Source organism: Polistes dominula, unplaced genomic scaffold (assembly GCF_049000335.1).
Source record: "Polistes dominula isolate Pdom_NZ unplaced genomic scaffold, Pdom_raw_medaka contig_15, whole genome shotgun sequence".
NCBI classification, from domain to species: Eukaryota; Metazoa; Arthropoda; class Insecta; order Hymenoptera; family Vespidae; genus Polistes; species Polistes dominula.
Window position 1 is genome coordinate 6,567,395 of NW_028300915.1, and position 22,731 is coordinate 6,590,125.

The 22,731-nt window shown below is 32.4% G+C and overlaps 2 protein-coding genes across 12 annotated transcripts; one reads left to right on the forward strand and one right to left on the reverse strand.

The window, feature by feature from the left end:
* Nucleotides 1-2,630: 2,630 nt before the first annotated feature.
* On the forward strand, nt 2,631-4,795 carry LOC107069036 (trypsin-1). Its single transcript, XM_089170060.1, has 7 exons — nt 2,631-3,113; nt 3,470-3,558; nt 3,629-3,738; nt 3,852-3,990; nt 4,088-4,201; nt 4,310-4,490; nt 4,567-4,795. The coding sequence occupies exons 1-7, from the start codon at nt 3,047-3,049 to the stop codon at nt 4,668-4,670; spliced, it is 804 nt and encodes a 267-aa protein (XP_089026186.1). The 5' UTR covers nt 2,631-3,046; the 3' UTR covers nt 4,671-4,795.
* A 447-nt stretch (nt 4,796-5,242) lies between these two features.
* Nucleotides 5,243-14,735, reverse strand: LOC107072161 (uncharacterized). Of its 11 annotated transcripts, none has more exons than XM_089170539.1 (5): nt 13,728-14,735; nt 9,117-9,197; nt 7,169-7,507; nt 5,953-6,840; nt 5,243-5,589 (listed from the first exon to the last, which is right to left on the reverse strand). In XM_089170539.1, exon 4 carries the CDS (start codon nt 6,740-6,742, stop codon nt 5,984-5,986), a length of 759 nt encoding a protein of 252 aa, XP_089026665.1. In that variant the 5' UTR covers nt 6,743-6,840; nt 7,169-7,507; nt 9,117-9,197; nt 13,728-14,735; the 3' UTR covers nt 5,243-5,589; nt 5,953-5,983. The 11 variants fall into 11 exon arrangements, with proteins under 11 accessions (XP_089026665.1, XP_089026664.1, XP_089026658.1 ...); XM_089170538.1 differs by having other exon boundaries at nt 7,169-7,578; XM_089170532.1 differs by adding an exon at nt 10,570-10,750 and having other exon boundaries at nt 7,169-9,197; nt 12,747-14,735.
* Nucleotides 14,736-22,731: the final 7,996 nt, after the last annotated feature.

A 22,731-nucleotide genomic window follows, 5' to 3' on the forward strand; every position in this document is an offset into this window, starting at 1 on the left:
GTAAACCAGGTATACAGAGTGCATCCGAACAGGTAGTAAAACCAGATAGGGTGGGGCGGGAAGTTAGTGCCAAAAAAAAAGAAGTAACATGTTTTCGTTTTATATCTCGTCTTCGAAAAAATTGTGTCACGAGTTGATGTCCGAACGACGTTAATTTAGAAAAATATTCACAGAAATGCATTTTCTTTAAACACAATAATTAGAAATCTTTTTGAAATAATTTATATTTTCAGCAATAATAAATAGAAAAATTTTTAAGGGTTTAGAACAAAAATTAACAAGGGCTTAATAGAAAGTTGTAAAAAAAGTCTTAAGTCCCAAAATAAGGGACGCCTTCCTTAGGTAGGGCGTTGTAAGAGTCTAGCTTTCGAAAAAGAAAATATTGAACACGGCAAAAAAAGAAACGTAACGAGGAAGTAACATTAGTAATTAATAGTCTCAGTGATATTGTTAAAATTAGAAATTTTAAATTCTCTCGAATTTCTAAAGAGATACAGAAGAAATCGGAAAACTTCATGGAACAGGTAACGTCGGGACGAATTTGGTAAGAAATCAATAAGAGAAGTAATACAGTTAGATCAAAACGGTACTGATTCTAAAAACTAAATTAATGCTGAACGTTAACGGAAATAGATAAGGTCTTAATCTTGCGATAGGACTCTTTATGTATATATATTTATGATAAGAATATATGGAAATGAATTTTACGATAGTCCGCCAAGGGAAATGGTTAATGCCTCGATATATATCCAACGTGATGAATATTTAGTTCATTCGAATACATAGATAAAGAAATTTACGATTTTATCATTTCCTTCATCCGCGTAGCTACTTTGTCGATTTTATTTTTGACGAACGTATAGTTACAGTTAATCGTTACTGCGCATCAAATTACACGCGTTTGAATCCTACCTCCGTCTATCTTCTTGCCTTGGTTAACGTATTTCGTTAAACATTATCAAAGAATTTACAAAGAATCTAATAAATGTACCGTAAAATATTCGTCCGCAAGTGAGATTTTTCTGTTTTATTTTTTGTATTCTTTTTATTTTACTTTTCCTTTTCTGTTTTCATGTTAATGTTATACTTTAATTTCAACGTAAGGCGAATAATATTTCTTTTACCTCCATTTTCATGGGGAATCTTATTAAAATTCTCTTAATTAAATTTCGTTACATTAAATATAAAACATTATTGCTTAGACGATCATTTATAAAAGAACTATTTCGTTTTTATACGAGCGGATATGGTGCTGGAGTAACGTTAAAGCTATGTAATAATTTATGTAGTTGAATAAACTATTTCGGAAATGCGGGAAATTCGAGTTCAATGTAAATATTAGAAGAGTGAACCCGCATGAAATAAGCTGTCTATTATTATTAATGATATAGCGTATAATAAATGACTCATATAGTCAAAATAGAAAGCATAATAGTTCTAATGTTGAACGACAATATATCGTCATGAGAACGTTGTTAGAAATTATTTTAACAATAACAAAAATATATATATATATTTTCTCGATCATTTTTTACGATTACTTCAAAAAAGTATTTCCTTATTATTTCGTATTCACAAAGTAATGATTTCGTTGAGAGGAAAGTATTGTGAATTCAAGCAAAGCACCGATAAAATTTATCCGAAGGTCAACAAACCTCGCTTACGGCTATCGTACATGTAGCGTGAAAACCAATATAAATTGACTTTATCGTTCAAAATGGGTTTTTAATTGGTGCGCATGCATCAACAACATCGATATCGATAAGAAATTGCCAGGTCAATGCCGATGGCTTATAATAAAAGTCTAATGATCGAATGGAAAACAGCTTAACCAAATTTACGATATGCTTACGAATTTGTACAAACTCATATGATCGCTCGATCGTTCTTCGTATATTTCGTAAACGTTTCTTACGCAATAAAATCCTTGTTTATTCTACGATATCGTACGTAGATTAATAATGAACAAAATTATATATGCGTCGAAAAAAACAAACAGAACAATTCGAAGGAGTTTTGTCATATATATTATATATATACTCAAAAGAAATATTTCATCATAGTAAATACAAGTATATAGTATATACTAGATATATCTATATATGTATTGTACATATATGTAGTACCTACTTTGTCAGGGCAAAGAAAATCTACGGACACGCTTCCACATAAAATCAACAAAAGTCTGCATACGTAATTGCAATTACAACGTGTTTTCTCTTCAGTTTTTATTTCGGTATTCGGACTACTCCTAGCTTATGTACATTATCATTCGAGTTTCGCCATATGCTACACATATGTAACAGCGCATTTTTACTTTAATTTAAAATTCTTACTAATTACTCGCTAGTAACATCCTAAATAAAGCACTGCCGTTGTAATTAAGTAATTAACATAGTATTTCTTTACATCACCGGCAACGCCTTTTCATTTTGTCTATATATGCGTTCAAAAACGTCATATAAAGAAAAATAAGATATTTTTCGTCCGTTTGAAAATAAATTTCAGCCAGATCTAATAAACTAAATTGCTTAAAGATAAAGAGCGAGAGAGAGAGAGAGAGAGAGAGAAAGAAAGAGAAAGAGACAACAAAAAATGCATAAACAGGTCTGATAAAATATACACAACTACGAGCTAAATAAAATTGTAGATGCATTCCATGAAAATTATCATTAAAATTAATAAAAACATAATTGTTAATTGTAAAACATGGAAATATGTGAATATTTAGATTAGAAATATTACTCCTTGAATTAGGTTTAATTATCTGAAAGACGAAAACTTGAATGTAAACACGACATATTTCGAATTCATGATGCAACAACGATGCAGCTCAAAATTATCTACATAAGTTTGAGTCATTTTACGTGGGAATATTTAACAAATTCCTCATTGTGATGGTGAGTAAACTGTTCCAGTCATAGTATTACAGGAATTAACAATGTTACGATTAACGCAAGAGTATTATCATATAGATATGTATGCATGAATTTCAAAAGCTTTATATAGTACGACGAGAACCTTTAGTCGTACAAACAACATTAAAATGATCAAGCTGGTGATACTAATTTCCTTCCTCGGTTCCTCATTGACGTCTAACATCATTGGTTCTAGTATGTATTTAGTAATTACCAAAATTAATTATTTCGTTAATAATAAAATCTTATGAAATATTTTGTAAGAAATGACATATATTTCATATAAAATGCTAAAAAATATTATAAAAATCTATAAGATAATAATAATATTTAAAATGCGTTACGTAAAAATATTTTTTTACAATACGAAGATAAAGTAAACATATTTATGTTAAAAATTCGATTATTATCAAAACAATAAGATCACAAAAAGAGATATACACTGAGATGATTGAAAAGCATTATAACATACGATTTAGTTGAAATATTTGGATGAAAAGATAATTGTATACGATATGCTGATATTACCGTCTTATTTGAATGTCATATAGGCTATTATCGGAAAAGAATAATCCCGAAGTCAGTGGGGCAAAGAATTATTGGAGGAGAGGATGCCGTTATAGAAGAATATCCATTTGCAGTTAGTATACGTCGTGCGATCGACCTTTACGGTCCATTTGATATATAGAGAATAATTCTTTTTCCTGCAGGTTTCTCTACAGAACAACGTTACAATTTTTGGCCATGATGTCGAGCATTTCTGCGGCGGTAGTATTATCAGTGATACGTGGATAATAACATCGGCTCAGTGTGCTCTCAGGCAAGACCATTCAGTTCCAAATCGCTCGATATAGCATAATCGCATAGTATACCTATGCATTGATAAGTTTACTTTTTTCTTCCCTACAAATTCGAATATTCCTCTTCTTGCAGTATAAACGTGAGAGAATTTCACATCAGAGCTGGAAGCACGTATTATTATAAAAACGGCACGACGTATAACGTTGAAAGGATCGTTGTTCACCCAGCCTTCAACTATCACAATTACGATTTCGATGTTGGACTTGTAAAAGTAATGTGGCTATTGATGATCGATTAATTAACTACTTACCTGAAGTATTATTCAATTACAGTATTTAATAATAAACAAAAAAAATGTTATATTTCAGTTGAGAAGAAAAATAGTGTTTGATAAATTGAAACAACCAATTAAATTACCAACAAAAGATCAAGAAATCAAGGATGGTGTTGAAATTACTATAGTCGGTTGGGGAGCAACACAGGTAAGGGAGATAATAAATAAGGAATATTTTTTTCTTCCCAATAGAAAAATTATTATATATGTGTGGCTATATCTTTTAATACTTTTATCGGTAAATATCTTCTTTCAGAATCTTGCTCCTTTTTCTGAGAATCTTCAAAAAACTAATTTACCCAAAATTAGTAACGAAGAATGTACTTTGACATACGGGTATCAGCTGACCGATCGAATGTTTTGTATTATCTCTGATAATAGTAAGCCTTGCGTCGGTGATTCCGGTTCATCGGCTGTAATAAATAACACGTTAATTGGTAAATCTATACATCTTTTATTCTTTTTATTTAATTGATTAATTAATAATTAACTTAATAATAATTCTTTTTATAGGTGTAGCATCGTGGAGCGGTGCTTGTGAATTTTCATACCCAACTGCATACACGAATCTATCCGAAATGATAGATTGGATTAAAGAAAACACTGAAATATCCTAATCTTAATTAATTTACGTAGGCGAAATATGTGATTTCTTTGAAATTTATTTAAATTTTTTTTGATATTTATAGATGCGATGAATTGTAAAATATTGTTTATGTAATTACATACATATCATATTTTCTAATAAAATTGTAAAAAAAAAGTCGTGATAAATATGCTTTACATCATTTTACTTTCGAATATTACACATTATCTATTATAATATCGCTAAAGAGCTAAATGTCGACCACAAAACAATTTTAAATCATTTACGAAAGGTTGGATGAAAAATAAGAAAATAACTTGTTTCACTTTTGCATTAAAAATATGAAGAAACTTATTCTCCAATCCAATAAAACAAAATTGATTTCACAAGTACTTATAGATGAGAAAAATGTAAATACGAAAGACGAGGAAAAAGTAAGTTTTCCAAATTGTACCTATACTTATCGAAAGAGTACTGTTAAAAACTAATAGGTTCGTAGTAATGCAATGATCCCATTAAGTCGAATACAAAATCCGATAGTTACATTGATACAATAGTTTACACATCGATTCGTATTCGTTGAATCAGCTCGTTAGTTCATCTTCCACTCTTATTTTCCACATCGTGACGGTACTTCTTCGTGCTGTTGAGAAAAATTAATCTCATCGATTGATACAAAAGAAAAAAAAAGAATCGAATCATTGATCGACTGAAGGAATTATACCTAGTTGTGAGGCTCAAAAAAGATGTCTTTTTATGAATTTTTTATAGAAACAGTTTTTATTTATCAATTACAAGTGATGGCAATTCAAATAGAGCCTACTTTTAAGAATACAATAGCGCGTCGATCATGTAAAAATATTAATGTGCACCGCTCCTGTAGATGATGTCCCGAACGACCTCCAAAAAAGGCGCTTGGCGGTGATCTCTATATCGGCGGTTTGGATTATCTGAATTCAAAAATTATTGTGGATTCTTTAAAGGATAGATTAATGCAGGTATTAAAACGCAGGAATAATAGAAATTTTGATTTTTGACAAAATGGCGTCTATTTGAAAAAAGTGTCTTGTTTTTGACTGAAATTTTCGCTCCAAATTGATAAAAAAATAGTAATAATTTTAAAAAATTTTTATCCTTCATTTTAATACCTGAGGAATATATCTAAGAAGATTGTGTAAAAATTTAAGATCGATCGGTTGAGCCATTGCTGAGAAATCGAGATCACCGACTTTGAAAACACCGTTTTGAGAAAAACGCGTTTAAAGTTTCAGAAGTAGTTTACACATAGTTAAAAATTTTTTTCTTTAACTTACATAGTATCATCTATTCCAGGGATTATCAGGATCAGATCAGAGGTCTATTCAGACCTTCTGCAGTATCGGTAGCTTCTAATAAGTCCAGCTGGTGTTGTCGTCGAGCCATTCTTCGTTCTCGCGTGCTCCTATGCGCTCTCACATCGAAGATCATCACACGCTCTGCGTCCTCTTTGTCGACATAAGCATGAGCTGCGGTGATTAATGAAAGTCCTAATGCACTCATAAAGTACAATAATGATTTTGTACCTTCATTAAACATTCCAGCTGCAATGTAAGCCGCTATTTCAACAACTTTAGAGCCACATGGAACAATTTTTGGAGTTTTTTTCCATATTAACTGATTATAACTCTCATTATTGTTTTGTGTAAATCCACCAACACACCTTTCCAATAATTTTACGTTGCTAAGGTCTTCATAAATTGGATATATAACTTCAGCAACATCAGCTGATAAAGTTGTATAATCATAGGTGTAAGAAGATAATGTGTCTGTTGCTAGCGCTTGCTGCCAACTACACCATGAGCCTTCTCCACCTGGGCACATTTCGTGTTGAGGCTTCTCATCAGTCGAACAATAGTGATAATATGTTTCCCAAATTGCATTATACATATTATCCACGGATTCACAATTTCTCCTTATTGCCAAACCATAGTAGACTGTCAGCTTATCTATTAGCTTAGCCGTGAGTTTACCTTTTCCTGAAAGTACTTTTTTTGGAATTTTTTTTCTGCCTTTTTCAACTGTTCCTGCATTTTGTTTTACTAGCTCGCGGAGTCGTGAACCCATTTTCTTCTGAACATGCCCGATACATTCTTTTTTAACAACTTCAACTTCACCGTAAGGAGCTAACACTCTGACGTGGCCTTACAAATTCAGGTATATCTCTGAAAATATTTATCAGATTGGCTTCAAATTTTCAGAGAATGTACTTAAATATATGTACATTCCGAAAATGCAAAAAATTGATTTTTTTTTTTGAAAATTTTAACTAGATATAACCCCTGAAAGTGACATACTGCTCCGTGAAATGTATTATTTTTTCTTTTTTGATACTGATTGAAAAATTATTTAAACAAAAAGAAGCATTATTTTTATGTAAAGAGTATTATAATTTAATACTCGATAAACGGCAAATTTTTTAAAGATATTAATTGAAAATATGTGCATTACTTTAAATTAGAAAATAATATAAATTTCCTTTGATACTATTACCTTTTAACAATTATTATTATTTATCAAAGATAAAAATAATTTAAAAATATTCAACAAAGCGTTTCAACCATTGTACTTCGCAGTTTTTAATTCTTATATCGAGTGTTCAGCGATACTTCTCAATCTTCAAAGTAAAAGTAATTCCTTTAGATTCAAATCCTTTCTTTCCTCAAAGTAATTTAGGTGTTCTCATTATCGCTTATCGCTTAATAAACCGAAGCACCGTTAATAATACGACAAGATATTACGTCATTAACCACAGTGATTATTATTAATGTGATTATTCAGCGTCTAGTATTTCCTCGCTTATTTCACTTCCACGATGGCCATTCATTTTATCTGTTTATTAGTAATAATACGTTCAAGCTTATAAACCGTGTTCCACGATTATTAAATCGTAAAGTAATCCCCTGTAGAATTATATAAATTTTTAAAAATATAAATTAAAAATATATAGACGATAAAAAAAAAGAAAATACTAAAATATAAAAAATGTATATCATTCACATATAAATAATATATATATATATATATATTATTAGGGTGGGTCAAAAAAATCAATAATTTTTTTTTTACAAGTGACACGGAAAAATGTGTTGCTTAGACACCTTAAAAAAATTCTCACCAAATATGAGCTCTTAATTTTAATAGGAAGATCCTCATTATTCATACCTCATATTAATTAATTGTACAGAAAAATGTTCTGGAAGAATTTTGTAGGAAATTTAATGCTCTACAAAAAAGGTATCTTATATTTTTTCCGTAAACCTCACCACTTGTAATATATATATATATATATATATTATGAATATCTATTTAATATATAAATCTAACATAATTTTATTACAAATAATATACATATACTTATAAAAAGTATTTAAATCCTCGACACCCCTCTCAAAAGACAAAAAATAACAAATTTAAGGGAATTAAATTGATACTTCCTAGTACTTTGGTGTACTAAGCATAAAGCCTTTTAACTTTTCAATGAAAACTTAAATAAGACAAACCAACAAATTTAAAAGAAGATTAAAAAGTTACTTTTCAAAAAAACAGATATTATGATATAATACTATAAATATACGTTAAATAATCTGTTAAAAATATAAATTTGGTCAGTTGTTATTCACAGACAGCCCATAAAACAGAACCGTTTTTATTAGGACATTAATGCGATCGTTTCGAAAGCTCTTCTCTTCATAATTCTCATTTCGAACATGAACGCTCGTCCTCTTTATTAACATGCGAAACTGTTAACGACGTAATCGGACGAATAGAAAATATGTATACAGAAAGACAAGAGAGAGAGAGAGAGAGAGAGGAATATGAGAGAACACAGAATGAAGATATAAAACAATATACGTTGGTTACGCTTTGATGTTCATACTCGTGATAAAAGGGATTCTTTGTCAAATTATATGACGCTTTTGTACTATACCACGCGACTATAAATCATAATTCGGTAATTTGCGCGAGACTGGACGTTAAAACATATACAGTAACAAAACATAAGAATCATTACATATGACGGACATCGTATCCTTCGAAATTTACATTAAAGTATACGAATATTACAAAGGCGTTGAATAATATTTGAAACTGGTAAAAGCTTTGCGAACATAACACGCTCAACTCTTTGAAAATATAATATTATACATACCCACCACCTACATACGTTAATTAAATGTAAACATTAACTCGTAAAAATGATCAAAGCCTTTTTTGTATAAAAATATATTCTTTACATTTGTAGAACGAGATAAATGAAAATAAAACCAATGAGAACGGTATAAAAGTAGAAACAAATTTGTAAAAAAAAAGAAAAAAAAAAACAAAAAATATGAGAAAAAAAGAGAATGGGCATAATACAATGTTATTCCTGACGTTCATCGAACAAAAAATTTTGTAAGAGAAAAGTGGAAATTTTTTTTGAAACTACCACCAGTACCTATACCAACGGAAAATATCTTCTCGTGCGCCGTCAATTAACCCCACAGCGAGTGGAGTAAATGGAAACGTTAATAACCCGCTAGGAAAGAGAGAGAGAGAGACAGAGAGAGAGTGAGAGAGAGAAAGTGGTAATGTGTAGAAAAGGACGGAAGAAAAAAGAGAGATAACGGAAGATGTGGTTTCAGAACAAGAGAAAGAGAGATAGGGAGAGAGAGAGAGATAGCATTTTCTCCAGAATCGCTCTGCAGGAAAGCAAAAGCGTAGCATGTACGGAAAATGCCATAGTCGAGGCGCTTATTGCGACAATTTGGCAAGATCCTCGCCGATATTAGCACCGCTACCAAGCCACAGTTATCCCCTGTATGAAACGCACCCTTCTCCCCCCCCCCCACGTCTTCCTCTCTCTCTCTCTCTTTTTCTCTTTCGCTTGCTACCTTCGCTCTTTTCAGTAGGTACGTTAGAAACTTAATAACATAAAACCGACTAATACGTAGTACTATTTGGTAGATGCACCGCCATTACTCTTGAAACTCGTTAAACACCGCATTTCTTTAGCTCGACTAGAAAATAAAAAAAAAATAAAAAATCTCAGTCCCACGGGACTTACCCTCCACCTTTTTCACTATCATTTTTTCTTCCTATCTTCTTCTCTTTCTTTTTTTGTTTTTTTTTATCTTCACACACATGAGATCATATCACCATTTTCTCGAGTAGATACCAATTTAAATACTCGGATACTAACAGTTGTATACATATATATACTACATATATAAATTTACCTAAACGTAAATGATACGGGTTCTTCCTTCATTAAATTTCTATCACCCCTTCATTTCTTTTTTATATCACTCGAGAGACCTACTATCCTATAAGTTAGAATGAAAAATCTCTGACAAGAAAACACGAATGGAGTAAAAATGATTCTTTTTTTTTAGATACACTTATATAACATCTAGGTATTTATCTACTTACATCGATTTTAAATTCTTCTCAAAAACTTTCTAAATGCTTTTCAATGCGAAAGAGTTTAGGGGAAAAAAAAGAAAAAAATATAGTCGAAAGAAGATCTTTTTAAAGTCAAAAGTATAAAGAATGAAGTCGTAGCTAGCTTTTACGAGTTCGACCCTATTTACAAGGGAAGAAAGAAGCTTCCAGGAGGATAAGGAAGTACGATATGGAAGAAACACTAAGTTGGAAAACGCAAGGGCAAACCGTCTTGCCAAGAGTACTTCTTCGTATGAACGTTTTTCTTAATTTAAGTCGTTTACAAGGTGGCGTTCAGACAGAGACTGCCCAACCGCGACTCTATTCTTAGACATTAACGAAAATTTAAAGGCATTAAAGCGATTTTCGCGAAAAAGAGGAGCTAGTAGAAACGCTTTTACTTTTTAAAAAAGAAACCAAAAAAAGAAATATAATACTCCCTTTCATAACAAATTTGAAATTCTTACCTTTCGTAGACACAGCACTGTTCGTTTTTCCTCGTGTCGAGTCACGACAATTGAAAGAAAAAAACACACAGAAAGACAGAAAAAGTTCAAACAACAACAAATGATAGTCGTCAGCATCGGTTAAGATTATGGCTTTTATCGAAGAACCGTTTTGTATTCGGAAACCCTCGGCTATCAGAACCTATTTTAAAAGCTTTCATCGTTAGAACGTTCCTCTATGACCTCGCGTGGTTTGCTTGCTGTTATCTCATCGAACTCTATTCGTATCACATCGATCGATTTATGTTACAGCGAATGGACGAGAACGAAAATTTGCAAATTCGTCCGCTCGTTACTGGTTTCCGTATGCTTTTTTTATATAAAATATAGAATAAAACCCCTCTCCAAAATAAAAACGAAAAAAAGAAAGAATACTCTAGATGTATACAAAAGCATAATAGTAAAAATAAAATCATCGATAAAGCATTTTCATTAAAAATAATAAGTATTACATTGAGATACATGAACAACCACAATTAAACTAAACGAATTTATCCTGTTATTTTCGATGTACAATCAGAAAATGTAACATTAGAATTTTTCACCGGGAGAGAAATAAAGAAATGGAGAATTACAATATTGAGAATACGAAAAACCCTTCTCCGATTCTAAAATCAACGATAGCATTAATGCTGAGAAAGAACCGACTACCGATAGAATATGTATCTTAATACATAAATCATAAGTGCGGTATTAAAATGACGAAGCATATGCTGCTAGACGTCAGTCGGTTTTTCTTTTAGGTATATACTTTATGTAAAAAAAAATCATAAAAAATTCTTATTTCGATATTTTATGAAAACAAAGATACCACCAGATGGTCTTGTGTCCAGCGCATTTTCAAATATTTTACGTGAAATATTTAGATTATAAGTTACAGCACACACATATATATGTGTTTATTCATCCTATTCTACCCTATAAAAAACAGTTCTCAGAATTTTTTCCAATTTTTTTACCTAACCCAAAAAAAATTATTAATTTTTGAAAAAAATGGCTCTTTTTTTTAAATGGCTATAACTTCTTCAAAATTCAACCTATTGGGACGATTTTCTTTAAATTTTTTTTTTTTAAATGTACTTTCGAGAGAAAAATACAAACGAATTTTAAAATGATAATCTCCCTGAAATTTTTGCATTTTCCAAAACATTTTTCAATTTTAAAAATTTAAAATGTTTTTTTTTAAAAAACTTTGTTTTCTGAGACTATAAATTGAGTATATAATATTGTAAAATTGTTTATTTGCATTAATTTAATTTCAAAAAAAAAATAAATTAAAAATTTTTTTTTAATTGAATAAAAAAAATAGGAAACTAACTCAACCCACTCTGGGATTGGCGGGGATAATCGCAGAATTAGTGAAAGTTTTTTTTTAGAAAATAAAAGAAAAATGAAAAATAGCGAACTTCGAGAAAATAACGGTTTCTCTTAAAAAATGCAAAAATTTCAGGGAGATTATCATTTTATAATTCGTTTGTATTTTTTTCTCGAAAGTACATTTAAAAACATAAATTTAAAAAAAATCGTCCCAATAGGTTGAATTTTAAAGAAGTTATAGCCATTTAAAAAAAAGAGCCATTTTTTCAAAAATTAATAATTTTTTTTGGGTTAGGTAAAAAAATTTGAAAAAATTCTGAGAACTGTTTTTCATAGGGTAAAATAGGATAAAAAACTTTCAGCCAAATCGAAAGGGGTCAGAGTCAAAAGTGGTCGATTTGACGTGAAATGCCTCATATATAGGTCAATCTTTACAAAAAAGAAAACAAAAAGAGAAAATAAAACGAATGATTAAAAATGCCTAATAACACGAGTTTACAGCATAGTATATAACTGAAAATCTAATAACAATTATATAATAATACAGATATAAAAATGTCGACCGAAAAGAGAGAAAGAGAGATAATGAGAAAGATATAGAAGAATGGTTAAAAATATTTAGAAAGAAAAAAAGAACAGAAATAGAGATTCAAATTTTAAAAACGAGAATAACCGAGAACGCAATCCATGATTTCACGATCGACGCATACGTTCGTGCAAATCTTGTCAAAGGTTTCCATCGATGCGACGTGCAAATAATTCCAGAGCTCTTTGCTCCCTCCATCCCTCATCGCTCTTTCCAAAATCCGATCGTTTCGTACCTGTCGGGCGTGACGAGTCCACAGGACAGGATTCCATTTCATCCTGTCGTGCTTTTCCTGATGCCGTTACTGGATATATGACGCCACTCGCTTGTACTAGTTCGCGAAAATATAAAGTGTCGTCCGAACAAAGTTAACCAACGATAGACTTCGTAGATTTCATTGACGCATCGTGAAAGTCGATTGAAATTCCCTCCGTGTCAATCTTTGACGAACTTAAATAACGAATTACAAACAAACATACATCGGATCGCGACAAAACTATAAATTTGTTATCGGTTTTTTTTTCTTAATAAATTCACTAAATGCACTATATCTGTTATATATATATATAGAAGTGCACCAGAAAAAAAGATTTCCAATAAAAAAGTCGCTCGAATTAGTCGAATATATTCCTGCGATATTAAAACCTAGGAACAATATGAAAACCGACAAGAGCTAATGGAATTTAATTATCGATCGTTCGTGGCTTATAATTATCGCCGAAGCTCATTTCATGCTTATACGTCATAAAACTATCCATAGGGGTAGGAAAAACCTAGATAATCGTTCGACATTGTCTTTTAATGAGACACCTATAATATTCTTCCGAACTATCAATCATCTTTTATATGCAATCTATCGAAATGTAAAAAAGAGAAAAAAGAAAAAAGGGAGATAAAAAATTCAATATAATTATCACCGTACTCGTCGTATCCTCGTTATATCATATGACGAAGTAGTAGAATTTGTTTTCTCGACGGATGCCAATTATCGTCTCTGAGTAAACTACTCGATATGTCGTTTATTATGGTAGTGAGCCTCTCGTTCGGATCACGTATTTGTTTTCCCTTATATGAAGTTTACCTTTCATGTATGCCAATGGAAAAGAACGATGAAGCTTCGACAGTACAGATGGTGGAGAGCAAGAAGGGGCAGAAAAGTAAAGGAGGATAAGAGAGGTGAGATCAAAGGAATGAAAAAAACGATAAATATGTCTACCGAGTGTAGGGAAAAATATTACGAAGCTGTCGCCTCGATTTTGCGAGCCTTATTTGCTTATATTCTCACTGCTGCGAGCCAACGTTTGCTTCCACATCGAACATCATCCACCCCGTCCGTACTGCGTATATATCCTCGTATCTAAAGCACCACACCACACCAACCACCATGCTACAACACACCCGGACTATATTCGAGTTACATCTCAGAGCTATACTTCTACAAGTATAACCATCTAGTATGGGTTATACGATGGCCGGATACCCGAGATGGTGGAAAATTTTTCTACACGGGGTAGCGACGAAGAACGACTGCCGGAGGCTTTATGTAACGTGCATACGTTACGGTCCTTTATCCCGTCATTGTTTTCCTCCAAGTTTTCGCCTGTTTCTTTCTCTCTCTCTCTCTCTCTCTCTCTCTCTCTCTTTCTCTCTCTCTCTCTCTCTCTCTCTCTCTCTATTTCTCTCTATTTCTCTCATAGTAGCATTGCACGCCAACCGTAAACTACTACTACTACTACTACACCCTTTCCACTCCGATCTCACCCCAAATTTTCCGCGCGACGAGCGCGCCTCACCTGGAAAGTATTTTCTTTCATGCGTTCCTCCTTTACCGATCGATTTTACCCTTACTTTAAGTACCTCACAAGTATACTAAAAATGTCGAAGATGCACCCCTCTCTCTTGACGTGCTTTTTTTCAAAACTATATATCAGTATATAAAAGGAAATCGTAGAAATATTCAAAAACTCTTCTCGATACTTTTCTTTTTCTCTCAAATGAACAATATTACGAAAGTTTGGTAAAAATACATACAAAATGAAAACAATGATTAGTCGCAAATAAAAATAGAAATTACAGAATATGATCTATACATCGATTAAACATTACCAAAGTTGATCTTGATAGTTTGGAAGATCTCTCAAAGAAAAATATAACATTGCAATTCTCTTTTGTTCTTTCTCCTATGTACTTCACAAAAACATTTGCTTCCTTACTTGAATACAAGAAACGAACAGCAAAGAAAATAGGAATTTAAAATGGACTATTATCTCGAGCAGTAGGTACCTACCTACGTGACAAGTATAGTAATGGAAGAGAGAGAGAGAGAGAGAGAGAGAGAGAGAGAGAAAGTTAAAGTTCAACGAGAATGTGTAAAATAACGCGAGTGAAACGTTTTAAAAAAGACGAAGGAAAGAAAAAAAAGAAGAAGAAAAAAAAAGTATAGCTCACCTACCGGAATGTAGGATGACAAAGGATCTTTTCTCTCGATTTTCAGTAGAGTAGATGGAAGGCAAAGGTCCGATGTATATTACGATGACAACAAGGCTCTTTTCCTCTCTCTCTCTTTCTCTCTCGCTTACTCTTTTTCCTCTCATGACTCAGGCCAACGTAGGTAACTACGAGAATTTCTAGTGGCCGCGCTCGTGTAGCGGAATTCCGAGCCCTTTCCCGTGAGCGTGCCAACGCGGAGGTAAACTTTTAATACGGAATTCCTCACGCGACGTCGGCATCGTTTGCCGATAGCGTAAAAGGCGCGTTGGAAGTGGTTTGGTTGAAGGGGCATAAGGGAAGGAACCCAGCTGAATGGAATTCTTACCCTAGACACAAATGGACACGAAATTAACTTTGCTCGCTACGCGGTTGACTATAGAAATTACTACGATGGAATAAGCATAAACCTTAAATTAGCTCATACCGTTTAATAACCAAAGGAAAAGTCCGTGCTAAAGTTGTATTTTTTAATTTTATATTCAATTTGGAAAGTTTAATATATGAAATACTCAAAAATTTTTAAATTAATATTTTTTAGACAATAAGTCTTATAATATTACATATTTTAATTTCCTTTCCTTTGTAAGCAATAAGCATTATATTTGATTTCCTGTCCTTTTATATTATTTTCTTTCCTTTTACATTTATTTCTTTTTCTTCTGTAGTTATTTAATTTCCTGTTTCCTGTTTGAAGTGCAATCTTAATCTTAGTTAAACAAAGCCTTGTGATCTTTCCGATGTGTATTAAAGTTAGGTATCGTTTACTTAAGAGAAACCGTTAGCAACATTCAAGACAAAGCGATGCCAGCAATAAAAGACTGCCGCTTCCGAAAAGGGTCCGATCTTTTCCGATTTTCAGCCCCACCTCCAGTGATACTGGAGGCCAATAAAATTCATATGTTCCCTGTCTCCCTCCAAAAGGGCGTAGCTTACTTTTGGTATAGATATGTGAAAATAAGTAGGGAAGAAAGAAGTTAATATCACCGTCTGTTTTTAAGTTAATCTCCGTCTGTTAAAGTCTTACAGTTAATCTTCGTCTATTTGTTATTTTTCTGTATCAGTTATCAGTTAATATAATAATATATTTTTCTCTGAATCCCACAACTTAAATAATTTCAATTTATAATGTCAAAAGAAAAATGTTGTTAATCGTTCGAAATAACTCGCTGTAAAATAAAAATCATTTAGTGATATTAGTGAAGGATCAGGTATGAGATCGTTGAAGCGTTTAAATAAACGAAAGAGAAAAAATTCGAAATAAAAAGAAAAAAAATATGTATATGCATATATATATATATATATATATATATATATATATATATATATATATATATATATATATATATATATATATATATATATATAATACCAAGCTGTGCGTTATTCTGGAGTATGCAGAACGTTAGCGGTAGAATTTTAGCCAATTAAGTCAGACCGCTTCGCTGTGAGAGGAGTTGAAAATTTAAACGACGTTTAAACTACAAAATTCTCATCTTTGATTGATCGTTAGTGCGAGCAAACTCGACTTAAATTTTTAATCATGTTTGTGAAACTGACCTATACTTTCCTGCACTTTCTGCGGACCTCGTAGCCCAATGGAACGTAATAACTAACATTGCCACCTGTGCACATATATCCTCAAACTATCAGATATTTCTTTAAATTTTACAAAATTCACGATTGCTCGACACAGTTATCCAGTATATCCAATCCCTATTAAAATGATCAAAAAAAATAATAGGACAATTGATTTTGAGAATAAATAAAAATTTGTTAAAAACTGTCGATGTAAAATGATTTGGACTACTCGTGGGGAGATCTGCCTAGTAACATTTATTCAAAATAAACGAACTCCCGAAGCTTCAGGAATTTCGATCAATAGTTGCAAGTTATAAAGAATAGCGGAGGAATGGGCTACTGGTCCCAGGATATAAATGTAAAAGGGGAATAGCAATGTGCATTATCAATACTAACCGGGTATTCCGGGGTTAGACTTATGGCACACGACCTATATAATCTCACTCCATTTCCTAGTACAAGGCCTTAGGGAGATGACCGCTTGGTCGAGGCTAACCCTCTAAAACCGGATGGTCTGTACCTACGAACCCTCATCTCTATCTTTCCGTTCGACTCGCAAGCTCGCTCTGGCTTTTGTACGATAAGCTAACACTCCGAACATACCACTTCCCATTTCTAATTAGTTGCTACTCAAATGAATTTTAACGTAGATTTGCCAGAAATAGAGGAAGAGAGAGAGAGACAAATGGACAGACAGAAAGATTATCACGTCAGTTAAATAGATGTTCAATTAACTTAGATTTCTATTGATATTCCAATATCGAAACGGTCTTATTAATTTAACTTGCAAGTAGATAGTAAACGGAAGATTTAATGAATGAACAATTTTCCCCAACATTGCAATATAATTTGTATCAATTTGTGTCAATTTGTGTAAATTTGTATAAATAAAATTGTAAATCTACAATTAGAGTATTAAAGGTATTTTTGTTAAATTTCCTATCTTTTCACTAATGCTATCAAACGAAATATACGTAGGAGAATTAATTTGCATAGGTATGTTTAAAGACGACAGTGTTGTCACCTAAAGGTGATTTAACGTGAATTATCACAAAGACCAAGGGAAGAGAGTGGAACGAAGCAAAGAGTAAGATAGAGAGAAAGAGGTTTACTTAGACGCGCTTCCTGTACTGTACCTGTGAATATGTCGCATCGTACGTAGTTATCTTCTTGCGACTATCAGAGTAATCAGAACCATAGTATATAATTACCACGCGAAGTAAAACCGAGAGTTGTGCCAATAGTTGAAGATCATAGAAAAGATTCCTTCTTTAGATACATTTTGCTTTAAATGAAAAAATTGTGATCAAAACAGAAAAAAATATATCAAATTCGTTGTTTTAACTAATTATATTAAAAAATCCTAATCATTTTTATTGCCCAAATCATTTATTACTTCGAATTAACAAAATAAATTATAATTACAATGATAACAATTACTTCCAATTATCTAGATAATATCTTTTATGTAAAAAAAAAAGATAGATCTATTAATACTTGTAATAAATCAAATTTTCATATAGTATTCTCTCTGGAGAGTTAAAATAGCCGCATCAGCGGCACTCAACGAAAACGTCCGGTAAAATGAATCGAAACTACTGACTCGAACGTAAATCTCTGTCATGATATTTTCACTTCCTACAGTGCCTTTCGACTAACCCCTCCGGGCACTATTCTCAAATCATACACGAAAGTCTATTTTAGATTATAAATCGTACAAAATTTTGTTACTGAGATTAACTTTGATCAAACATAGATCGTATAAATTTTCTTTTGTTTGATCATCTGTTTTTGATCGGTTAACGTTTCTTTGATTATTTCTAAATAACCGTTAAAAGTGCAACAGTTTTTTCGTTCGTTCGTTAGTTAATTCGTAGATGAATTATTTATCCCCATTAGAAGAGAATTCCCCTACAAACACGTGTATATGTTTCTCCACTTATTTTTACGCACCAGTAAAGAAAGTTTCGTGACGGAAAGGACGCATGACACTCGCATGCGTGAACATTATCGAGTCTCGTTGGAGAGATAATCCCCATGATCGCACCTGCATTTGGCACGACTCATACGAACATATTTACCGACGACGCGCAATTTGCATTTTAATTACTCATTGCCAGTGCAAATATTGCAATCCTCGTTACGCGGTCACGACATGGCCTCTGGCAAAATTGGCGTCGCTTACCCTGCGACGAGACTCAGCACTGGGGGATATATGTAACCCCATGTACTCTATTCGTACAATTTGCTCTTTCCTGAATGCACGCTGCATGGGACCATTTTCCTACTTTGTTTGTTCACCTGTCGGATTTCGGATTTTCTTAACATTTCGATAACGAACGTGAGCTTACGTTATAATTGGCAAATCAAAGAGATCTCTCATATTACGCTTACCTTTACTTTTTCTACTCTTATAGTTACAAATTAATAAATTTCTGCGTGTCTATTTCGTATGAAAATGTTTCCATGAATTATCAAAATTTGAATTTGAGCACCTACCCTCAACTCCCATGTAATAACCCAAAATACGTATCTGAATATTTTATCGTTTTATGATTGCTAATTTCGTAAAACATTAGAGGGGGATTCTTAAATTGAATTAAATATAAGCAGAGGAAACTGATGAATATGTAGTGAATTTTTTTAAGGATCCTACCTACGTTTTTCTCGATTTCTTTCGATTTTCCACTAGAACGATTCGTATCGAAAACAATTACCATCCCACCCCCTTCCCCACCTCACCCACACCTCTATCCTGTCACGCTCTATACTTCTAGTAGTAAGAGAATAGAAGAAAAAGAAGTTAGAGACGGTATTCAGGTTAGACGATTGTCGCAAAATAGTCTTTCGATTTCGTAAACTCAGCTAGCCTGCGCGTATCCCATACGATTTACATTGTGACAAGGAGAAGCAATCCTCTACTGTCTAGCAGTCCTGCCATTGAGCAAAAAAGCCGGACACGACAGGATGAAAGAACAAATTTCTATTTACTTACCTCTATCCAGGGTTCTTCCATTCTCCCATTCCTATTCTCTATCGACCTTCCACGCTTCAACTCTTTTCTCGGTCGCACACTTATCTTCCGACCAATTCTCTCTCTCTTTCTCTCTTTCTCTCTTTTTCTTTATCTTCGAAGTTAGAACCTTTAAATTTCGTGAGACGATAGAAAGAAATTGCTAGCGATTTCATTCTAGGTGCATACCTAAGTATAATACATTCAATGAGGTTCATTTTTCACTCTGTCTTCGACACATATTTCTTGAAAATACTACTATACTTTTGTATATCCTATATGTGTATGGGAATGTGTATATGTGTATATGTAAATATCGTTAAAAGTAAAAATCTTTAAAACAATAGTAAGATTGTCGACAAAAAATCATGCATATGTGTGACCATTGATGCATGTTCTTTCAGTTCTACCTACAAATGCTGACAAAGAGAAAAGAAAAAGAGAATAATAATGTTCAAAGTACGAGCTCGTCAAAAGTAGTACCGTAAAGCACTTTGACACATAAAAATATTAGAACTTTTTTAGAGAACTAGTTGTTACATTTTCTTTTATATATAAGTGGTATAGTATTATATTAAATAATAATTAAGTTTTTTTATTAGCCAAACTAATACTTTAAATAATGATTATACTTACTTACGTAATTTATTTTCATTCTAAATTGAGGAATTTTGTTGAATTTATTTTGTGTGTATTATATCAGGTTTCTATCAGCCTATTGTGAACCAAATTCCACATATGCATGGATAAATATTTGTTAATTCAACGAATATTTGTTGATGAATGTTCACGTACGAATGTTTGCTGAAGAAATCTGTCCACGCATACCCCTGAAACATTGAATATTTGTATTTAGTCAAGACGAACGGAAATAAAGCGATTGTTCAGATCTTCTGACGCGTATTGGTTTACCGATGTGAGATAGAAAATATTCGTGTTCAGTTAAAAATACCGAATTTTTACTAACGAACGTAAACTTTTTATCCACACATGCTGTCTATCCCCCCAAAATATCAAATATTCCAATTCGAACAACACATTTGTGTAACAGATAAAAGCTGCTATTATTTTATTTTACAATGAACGAGTTTCCATTATTAAATAAATAAATAAATGTAAAAAATTTTCAAAATCTATAAGGGAAACAAAAACAGTAAAACTTTCAAACATAATAATAAACAATAGAACAAAGAAAAAAATATAAAAATTAGAAAAATCAGAGAAGAAACTTTTCAATAAGATAAAAGATTATATAAAAACAATATGCCAAAAGAATGGGTTTAGTCATCGAAAGGAAATTTAGAAAAGAACTTTTTTTAATCCCTACAGGAATTAATTTTTTAAGCGAAAATAAAAGGATTCAAGTTTTTATTGGATTTTTGTTTCCTTTATTCATTTTATATCGAGAACACTTGAATGAGCGAAAACAAATTGGTGAAACAATGAATGTACATAAACAAATCATTTTCCACCATAGAAAAATTTGAATATAAAAAATAATTAATTATACACACATACAACATGCACACATACATCTTCCATGTCTCTAAAGAGCTTTAATTAGTTAATTTTAGTAATACCTAAATATCCTAGCCTAAAATCCAACATATATTACTTATTTACTTAAAAAATAAATAAACAATAAAATAAGATGAATATCACATAATATCAATTTACAAAAATCGTTTAAAAAAAATAAAGAAATAAACTTAAAAAAAAATAAATCGATGAGTGAACGATAGATACAAAAAAAGGGTTCTGGCATCCTCGTTATTTTCCACTTTTATGAGATCATTGTAACTTTCGTCGTTGTTACGAAAGATTAAGTTGACGAAAAGAGAAAGAGAGACAGAGAGAGAGAGGAACGTTTTCCACCGTTCATCGCGAAAAGACGAAAACGAAGAGGATCTCGTTGAGTTCGGTTAAGAATGGGACGATATTTCCTTCTCATCTCCGTTTCGGTGAAATGTTCACCTAAAAGTTTCGTTGCCCTTCTTAACGAAAAACCGCCACACAACCACGATGGTGGAATGTGGCGGGCGAAGCCGACTCTTTCGTAAAGCTACGAGCGATCGTAAAATTCGAAGAGGAAAGAGATAGATATAGAAAGATAAATAGAGTAGAGGGTTAAAAGAGAGGGAAGAGAGAAAAACATAGATGAAGATAAAAAGGTGGAGAGAAGAAGAGTGGAAAAGATAGGGGAAGTGGTGGGGTTGGTTGGAGAAACGAGAACGTCATAGTGATGGTAACGTTTCTCGCTCGGGCTCATCCGAAATTGCGTGAATAAAATTGTACGTCTCGTCGCTTCTATGAAAGGTAACGTCTATACGTTAGTAGAAGAAACATCGACGAAAATGTGTTTCTCTTGTTTATGATTACTTTATTCGCTTATCTGTTAATATACTTTTTGCATCTAACGCAACGTCATAATACAATATATACATTTATCTATCGATCGAATCTACTTTTTAATCGACTTCAAAAAAAGGAGGAGGTTCTCAATTCGACTGAATTTTTTTTTATGTTTGTTACTTCAGAACTTTCGACTGGGTTCACCGATTTTGATGATTTTTTTTTTTTTATTTGAAAAAGCTAGTGCTTCCCGTGTGGTCCCATTTCAATTTGGTCCAGTTCTAATAATGGCATCCATGAGAAAACCATATAAGTCTTAAATTTGCATTTAGTATGTGCGCAACAAATGGACGAATAACTCAATAACACGCCCACCGATCTCAATGATTATTTTCTTATTCAGGTGTTTCGTTTGATAAGCGATCGTGAATCAATCCGAGTCGGTGGGCACGTTGCTCCTCTGTCTTATTAGATAGACGATCGTTGATCAAGCCGAAACGGTGACTACGTTTTTCGATATTTTCCCTGTTCAAAACTTTTTTCATGTGAAGCCGCATTTTTCAAAGTCTATGTTTGCGCTCTTCGCAAGTCTCTTTTGAAATTGTCCTCGAGGTAGATTTCCTCTGTTGAGATAGGCGTTTCTCCCTGACTTCGTTTGTTTCATTTAACGGCGCTGTCTCATATGAGCAGCACGTTTAGTAGGTCTACCCATATTCAGACATATTAGTTAGTGTACTTCAAATTCACTAAAAATAAAAAAATAAACAAAAATTTTAACAAAAAAAAC

Bases quoted from the DNA above. Each gene is read 5' to 3' on its own strand.
- LOC107069036 (XM_089170060.1), top strand. From the start codon at position 3,047: ATGATCAAGCTGGTGATACTAATTTCCTTCCTCGGTTCCTCATTGACG. The intron at 3,559-3,628 runs GTTAGTATACGT...TTTTTCCTGCAG, and splicing joins TAGAAGAATATCCATTTGCA to GTTTCTCTACAGAACAACGT. The intron at 4,491-4,566 runs GTAAATCTATAC...TTCTTTTTATAG, and splicing joins AATAAATAACACGTTAATTG to GTGTAGCATCGTGGAGCGGT.
- LOC107072161 (XM_089170539.1), bottom strand. From the start codon at position 6,742: ATGGGTTCACGACTCCGCGAGCTAGTAAAACAAAATGCAGGAACAGTT.